This window comes from Quercus robur, chromosome 3, assembly GCF_932294415.1.
Source record: "Quercus robur chromosome 3, dhQueRobu3.1, whole genome shotgun sequence".
NCBI classification, from domain to species: Eukaryota; Viridiplantae; Streptophyta; class Magnoliopsida; order Fagales; family Fagaceae; genus Quercus; species Quercus robur.
Genome location: NC_065536.1, coordinates 28,380,422 through 28,388,840, shown reverse-complemented (window position 1 = coordinate 28,388,840; position 8,419 = coordinate 28,380,422). Strand labels below are relative to the sequence as shown.

The 8,419-nt window shown below is 33.7% G+C and overlaps 1 protein-coding gene across 2 annotated transcripts in view; it reads right to left on the bottom strand.

The window, feature by feature from the left end:
• LOC126717703 (1-aminocyclopropane-1-carboxylate oxidase homolog 4-like) overlaps positions 1–8,419 on the bottom strand; it is a 49,210-nt gene that overhangs the window by 384 nt on the left and 40,407 nt on the right. The window contains exons 2-3 of one of the 2 annotated variants that reach the window (XM_050419552.1): positions 1,881–2,158; positions 259–646 (exon numbers count right to left, since the gene is read on the bottom strand). In XM_050419552.1, the coding sequence (XP_050275509.1) occupies positions 259–646; positions 1,881–2,158 (666 nt within the window). The remainder of the gene's footprint in view (positions 1–258; positions 647–1,880; positions 2,159–8,419) is intronic. The other variant, XM_050419553.1, reaches the window with a different exon arrangement.

Here is an 8,419-nt window from a genome sequence, read left to right as displayed (position 1 = left end):
CTGAAACAAATAGAATTAAAGTAAAAAACTGGAGCAGTTATTTAATAATAGTCGTTTTCTTAGGTTTAATTTGAATGAAATTATTTTTACCTCAAAAGAGAATGTTCAATATGTTTTAAGTCAACTTTTATAAAACTTTGTTGATATTATTATTATTATTTTTTTACTTTCATCCAGCTGCAGACAAATAAACCAATCAATTTAGGTCACACTAATAAGAAGTGTTTGATGTTGTTCACAAGAATAAAACTGGTTTACCTGAAGCAAATCTCCAACGTTTATAACAAGAGCTCCAGGAACAGGTTTGACATCCACCCAATCCTCACCATGCTTAACCTGCAACCCACCAACATGGTCTTGCTGCACCACAGTCAAAACCCCTGGATCCGTATGATATGCAAGCCCAACCGTCAGATCAGGTTGTGGGCACTTGGGGTAGTAGTGACCCACCATTGTTCTACCTTCCAAACATGTCATTTCCTTCAACCTCGATGTCTCTACTCCAAGCCCTTCACACATCAGCCCTGATAAAACCTCTCCTAGCCGTTTGATCTCTCGGTCCCACTCAATCACCTCATTTCTACATATCTCAGGGATTTGATCATGATCTGCCATCTTGGGGCCCATTCTAAGCTGAAGGGTGTCCCTAGCAGTACAAATATAACAATTTAGGAATTTTATTACAATTACAAAAATTCTAACTACAAGATAATGTTTCTAAAAGGCATCATATATTTTTCAAAAAATATATTTCATACTATTTATGTTTTTTAGAACTGATAACATTAGTCAATGAAAAATGTTTTCCATGTTGAACGCAAAATGATGGAAAATGCTTTATGCATTTTTAAAATATAAAACATTTTCAAGATAAATCATGGCTTCGGTTGCATTTGACATTGGCTTAAAAACCAAGTTTATTTTACTACTTAGTTTATTTTTACTATTATTTATAGGCCTCACTACACTTTTTTTACTATTCATGTGTTCTACTCTACTATTCTAGTTAACTTTTACATTTATCTACAGTTCTTTCAGAAAAAAAATTTCAGTTTCAACTAAATAAATTGTTCTCAAAATATTTTTCTATGCCGTCACTACAACCTCCTCTAAAAATTGATGAGGTTTAAATTATTTTACTTTTTAAAATGACAAGATTTAATTTATTACTTCTAAAAAAAGTAAGGCTTAAGTTGTTACACTCCATTAAAGCATAAACTATAATATATGGGATTTTTTTTTTTTTGATAAGCATAATATATGGGTTTTAATATGTAATTTAAACAATTTATTTTGCATGTTGCAAGTTGCAATGCAACAATACAATACAATAGAAGAAAATTATATATTTCTATAATATTTTACATAGGAAAAAATTTAAAGTCAAAACGAATAGAACTTAAAATTAACTTGGGCATGTATTGAATATAACTTGGACAAAATCAAATGATTATTTATTCGTATTATCAAAACTCTTCTCAAGCGTTGGAAATGCAAAATTTGTTGCCCCTCGGACCCCCACAAACAAAGGGAAACATCCTAAAATTTCAATATAGTTCTATGTTGTAACAAATTCCAAAAAATTAGTCAGCCTTATTTGTAAAACAAATAAAATACAAGAAAATTGTGTTATTTCAAAATACTTGACACAGAGAGAGTAATAAAATTTGTTTGAAATGTCCTTAATTCCTAATAGTATATGGGATTGAAAAACAATTTGACAATTACCTATTAAAACGGTTTTTTTTCTTTTAATGGTACCTCTTATTATGTTAACGATTATGATTCTATCTTAGTCAATTAAAACACAATTTTAAAGAGTGTATATGAAGAATATCAAGTGTAAAAAAAAAAAATGAAGAAGAAGACTGTATACGTACCTCCAACTTGCAGCTTTGGAGTTGTACAAATCTACGTTAGAAATGTAAGATACGCCTGTTCCTAGCCCCCTAGTATAGAACCGCGCCTTAATCTCCGTGGGTTCTTCGTGGAACCCTTTGATTGATTCAATCGTACGGTCCAGAACTCCCAGGGGCACACCATGATTGATAATCTGGAAGAACCCGAAACTTGAACAGGCTTGTCTGATTTGGTCGACGATAAGGGAGCGGTTGTGGTGAGAGTCAACGCCAGAGAGGTCGATTGTGGGGATGACGAGGTCGGGTCGGATTTTGGATCCGGGTTTGAGTTGGGACAGAACATCGGGTGGGTGAACGAAGAAACGAGGGATGGTGGTTATGCCGGAGTCGACAAGGCCTTTAACTCCGATCTTGGATTCGTCGAACTTCTTTACTTCTTTCACTCTGTCGTATTCTTCGTCGTCAACGTTGGTTGCCATGACTTCTCTCTCTCTTTCTCTCTCCAGTTGTTGCGTGCTGTGTTTTTCTTCTTCTTATGTGATGTGTGCGTAAAGTCAAGCTTTTATGAGGTGGTAATATATATATATTACCTTTGAGCTACAGTGCACATCTAAAGATAGATGTGCACTGCAGCTAAGAAGCAAAAAATTTTGCTTATAGCTCCACTGCTGTGCACATCTATAAATAGATATGCACTGTAGCTGAGAAGCAAAAAAATTTGCTTATAACTGCACTGTTGTGCTCTTCTTTTGTGAGCAGTGGTGCTAAAAAATAGCAATATAGCTATTTTTACACTACTGTTATGAGTACTCTTAGCATTCTCATTGCTAAATATTTTAGCATTTATCATTTTAAAATTTTATTTTATTAATTTTAACATATCACTTTACAATTCACCAAATATCAAAAGTTCTATTATTTTGTAACTTTATTTAAATATATATTTTTTTTTTATATTTTCAAATAACTACCACTAACTCTCATGTGAGCTGTACCCAGCCACAACCTTCAAAATAAAGCCTTTACATATGCATGTCACTCAAAATTTTTCATTTGCCAAGTCTGACTACATGGATCACGTACACAAGATCTTCCCATTACATTTTTCTCTAAATAGAAATCACATAGCTTTCTATTCTGATACCAAGTGATAATAGAATATTACTAGTCCCGTAAAACATAATTCAAACTGTTTAGATAACTAGTTTAAGTAGAAGTTGGGCCTCATCAACAGTCTAATTCAGACAGTGCTTTGAACTTAAGCTGGCTGTCTTGAACCTGCCCCTGCCTTCAGATTTGAATGTTACTTTTAAGGTGTCTTTAGCAGCAAATGCTTCACCAAGTTATCTGTGAAAAATTATTTACAGTTAAAGATAAAACTTGAGTTGTTCATAGATATAAAGAAACAAGCACAAGTCTTATGTAATAATACTATAACAGTACAATGTTCAGGCAAAGAGTGGAATTCAAATCATAGTGAAATTTCTTGGACTTAACTAGGCTATATCCACATAATGTTAAGGCAGTAATCTAACTATAAGCTGTGATTAGACAACAATTTGTGAGAGCTAACTGAGAAGCTAATTGAGTAAATCATGCAAAATAAGGTAGACAGCACAGAGAGTGTAATTTTAAATCTTAGTGATAGTAAATGTTCTCATCGAGGCTATTCATTTGAGACTGTTCTAAAATGAGAACTTAGCAATGTAGTTTAATAAAAGTTCAGATACATAACTCATATGAAAATACAATAAAAACTCACACACTTGAAGTTCCTACGACTTGCCATGTAATTGCCATAAATGATTGATAAGGTCTGATTGGAGTTGATAATGGATTTCTCGATCTCTAGGGTCTGTTTGGATAGAACTTATTTTGCTGAAACTGAAAACTGAAAACTGAAAACACTGTAGCAAAATAATTTTTAAATGTGTGAATAGTACCGTGAGACCCATTTTTAATGAAAAAGTTGCTGAAAAGTGTAATTTGTGGGTCCGTGAACAGTGCACGTATACACTGTTCACTGTAGAAAGTCAACATTTGTGGTTACTGTTCAATGAACAGTAACCGCATTACTCCAAAACGCGTGAAAACAAAAAAAAAAAAGAACAAAAACGCAGCTTCAGAAACGCAACACAGCAGACGTGGAACCCAAACACACACCTAATGCGTTGATGACTTTGGATAAATGCCATAAATCCATTTGCATGCTCATGTGACACTTGTATAGGAGGATTATTCACTTCATCAATTTGTTCATAATTGAAGTCTACCGCTTCATTTTCATTTTGCTCATCTTCAACAATCATGTTATGGAGAATTATGCATGCTTTCATAAATTTTTGGAGCATTTCAGGATAGAAAAATCGTACAAGTCCATGAACAATTGCGAATCGTGCTTGTAGTACTCCAAATGCACGCTCAACATTCTTCCTATACGCCTTTTGGGCTTTTACAAATAATTTTTTTGTTCTCCTTGTGGAGTTGCAATTGTCTTCTCAAATGTTGCTCACTTTGGATATATTCTATCAATAATAATATCCCATGTTGTAGTTATTACCATTAATTGAGTAATTAACTGGAGGAGCACGTTCATGCTAGCTTCGAAAATATAGGTGACCTTTCTAACATATTAATATCATTATTTGATCCAGGTAACCCAAAAAATGCATGCCATATCCAAAGATCATATGATGCCATTACTTCCAAAATAATAGTCGGCTCACGAACATGACCACAATATTGACCTTTCCATGCACATGGACAATTTTTCCATTTCCAATGCATGCAATCAATTGAACCTAATATACCTGGAAATCCACGTCTTTTTCCATGGGCTAACAATCTAGCAATATCTTCATTATTTGGCTTCCTCAAATATTCCTCGGAGAAAGTATTAACCACAAGAGTAAAAAAATTTTCCAAACTCTGTAAGGTAGTGGTTTCTTCAATCTGCACATACTCATCCATAAAATCACCTATTACTCCATACACAAGCATTCTGAGTGCAGTAGTGATCTTTTGAAAGGAAGATAACCCAAGCTTTTTGCCACAATTTCTTTTTTGGACAAAGTATAGACCATGAGCTTCTACCTTAGAAATAATATTGAGAAAAAAAGAACGGCTCATCTGAAATACTTTCTCTGGATAAACTAGCGAGTCGGCAAAGTAGTCAAGGTAAAGCCTTTCATGGCCCGCCAAATGGTTACGTCTAATATAGGAACGATGTTTTCATGATGTTGAATCCATGACAACTTCTTTGATTATTTCATCCTCATCGGAGTCATCAAGAAGCAATTTGTGAAACGAAAAGCTACCCATGAATACTACCTTCAAGATAACAAATGAAAAGCAAATCATTGATAAGATAACAAATGTGTTTTGATGTAGTGCTGCCAATGGAAAAATTGTACTGTTTGGCATTCCCAAAGTCTTCATTGTAACAGTGGTGTGTGAAGTGGTCACCTAACTAGAAGTGAAAGAGAGTCATGTTTCATAAACATGATTTTAAGCAAGCAAAGAAGAGAGAGAGAGATAGAGTGAGCAATGACCAAGAATAGCATTAATCTCCCATAGATTACAATATTGAACGTTTGAATCTTGTATCAATACCTTTAAATAATTATGCCCTTGAAAATGTGACGACTTCTTCATTTTCTTCTTTTAGTATCTACCATTTCCTGCCTTTTACTATCAATGCAAAGAGAAAAGGAGAATAAAACTAGAAGTGCAAAACCACACAAAGAAGTTACTATAATGGAATACTGAAGAAAAACAAACATAATATTTGGAAATGTTTTACTGTTGAAAAGAAAATTTTGTAATGTCCTTTGTATATTTCATTAACTTTGCAGATCAAAAGAAAGGAGTGCCTATTGGTCCAAAAGTAATTACAATTTAATCTTATACATCATTTCATAATTATGCAATAATAATGAAATTTCAAGAATGTCTTTCGATGACTTATGCAATGATTGTTATGGCCTTGTGATGTGCACACCAAAAAGATGCAACTCTTACAGTTTACCAATGAGTACAGGGGACATTTTGCAAGGGTAAAATGCCTATAAACTGCTTGGATTTGTAAATGCCAAAAGAAATGAAGGTGCAAAAAAAGTAGCATGGAATTCAAGAGAATTTTACAGGGAGATACATCCTAATCTCAATTCTTAAATAGTGATTGCCAAGAAAATGTAACAAATAAGAAAGTATCTTGTCACTGTATGAGAAAATGACAAGACAACAACACTTTCTGAGAAAATGGCTTCACCTATCTTATCACTGCCTATCTGAATTCTTTAGTAAATGCTATCTCAATTTATGAATCATTTAACATGATGAAGTCTTGCTTCTTAGTTTTGTTTTTCCCACCAAAGCAAGTCCTATAGCTGGATGGCAGCATTTCCTTTTATAATTACTCTGAAATAATGCAACAAGAGACACATGCACAATCTCATACATAACCAGTAAATGAACATCACAAAGTCATACACTTTCATATTTACTCTAAAATAAACTCTCATTCCAAATCTAAATTTATTGTCATTGCCAACAACTTCATAAGTCCAATTAACTTTACAAAATACAAATATTTAAATGGCACCAAAATCTCAAAATCTCAATTAAAGAGAAGCAAGTAAATATCAAAGAACACAATGAACTAATACATTTCTTTTTTTTATATATAATATAAAATAACAAAATACATTAACCATTTTCTAACGTAACAAAGTTGATCTAGGCTTCAACAAAATATATCAACCATTTTTCTAACATAACAAGGTTGATCTAACACAACAAAATACATCAACCATTTTTCTAACATAACAAGGTTGATCCAACTACTACCAAAATAAATCCATTCAACTACCAAACTATTTACTTGATGCTTGTCTTGCAAGGATTCCCTCTTGGAGTTGTTTATAAAAATGTTTTGGTGGTCCGGACATGCCACTTGTGTCCAAGGTCATTATTCTCTCATCCTCTATCATACTTTTGATATGAAGCTTTTCTCTTTCAATTCTAAGTCTTTCCCATTTGAATTCTTTTCTCCTCAAATCGAACTCTATCCCTATCCCTCAACTCTTCCAATCCAATTCTTTCCTTATAACTCTTCCAATCGAACCCTTTCCGCTTTGATGTGGAGACTCTCTTTTTCTTGTACTTGTAAGTCCTCAATAACTTTCATTTTCTTTGCCAAGTATTTTCCAACATCTTTCCCACTAGCCTTTTTCTTTCGATTGGCCTTTTCGGCCTTCCTACCTATTGGTCTCTCGAAGTTGGTAGTGTCATCAACTAAGGACATGTCATCCCCATCGGCAATAGATATTGAATCTTGAGTTGGAGGTAGCACTACTCTCAAGTATTCCTTAGGTATGCTCCATTTCGGTTGGTGCTTTAACACATGCCAACAATGTTCAAATGGAAAGTCTTTTTTGACTTTTTCTATATACATAGCATTTGCATTTTCAATCTAAAAAAATTAGAAGAAAATGCAAATAATTAATACCTTCAAACTATTGGTGAATATCCATTTTGAAACTATTGCAATTATACCTTATCCTGTTCGATTGTACCACTATGAGGGGTTGCTTCAAGTGCAGCTATGAACCCACAAAAGTTACTTGTCTCCCTATTAATCATTCCCCATCGACTTGGTAGGGAGCCAATAGTCCGTGTGGTGCCAGATGGGCTGTATTGGCAGAAGTATTGCCAAAATTTTCCCCTGAATCTATCTTGTTTCAGCTCATTACCATGCACAGCATCAATACTAGTATTGAGCGATGTCGAAACAAGGATATTATCCTCCTCTACACTAAAGTTGGTACCTCGTCTCAGTGGTTTATTAGAGGTGGTGATCTCAACTTTAGGGGAAGAAATTGGGTTATTTTGGGATACACCCAACAATGAAGAGTTAACATCAATTTGCCCTTGTATGTATTGTTGTGGGTCCATAAGTAGATAATGTACAGTCAACTAAAGTTCAATATAAAATTAGAACCAATAAAAAGAGTAAATAATTACAACCAGAGTAAATAAGTATGTGATAACACTCAATGAACTATAATAAGAACAAGAACAAGAACATAAACATGATATAATGCACAGATTACAACTAGATTGAAATGCTGAATTACAATACAATTTCAAAGCTCCATAATACTCTATAATAAGAACTTTCATGTTCAGTTCAACCAATTAAATCCCAACAAATCAAAGTTGCTACTATAGCTTCCAACTCTAGGAAAGCTTAAGAATGGGCTTGTTTAGAACCATATCAAGTTACATAACTGTGGACAAAAGCAAGTACAAGATACTGCAACTTGAACCAACTAGTTAATATGATCTAATCAGATGCATAACCTTCCATAGAACTATTATAAAGGCTGCTACCACAAAGGCCAGGTAAACAGCCACAAGTGAAGCTATATATAACTGAAAACTGAGTAGAAATTGAGTGTGTTTGTGCTCCTAACTATCAATGAAGTCAGAGACACTTTCAACTTTGAAAATACAAGAAGAAGAATGCTTCCTAATATATCATCATGATAAATTCCACA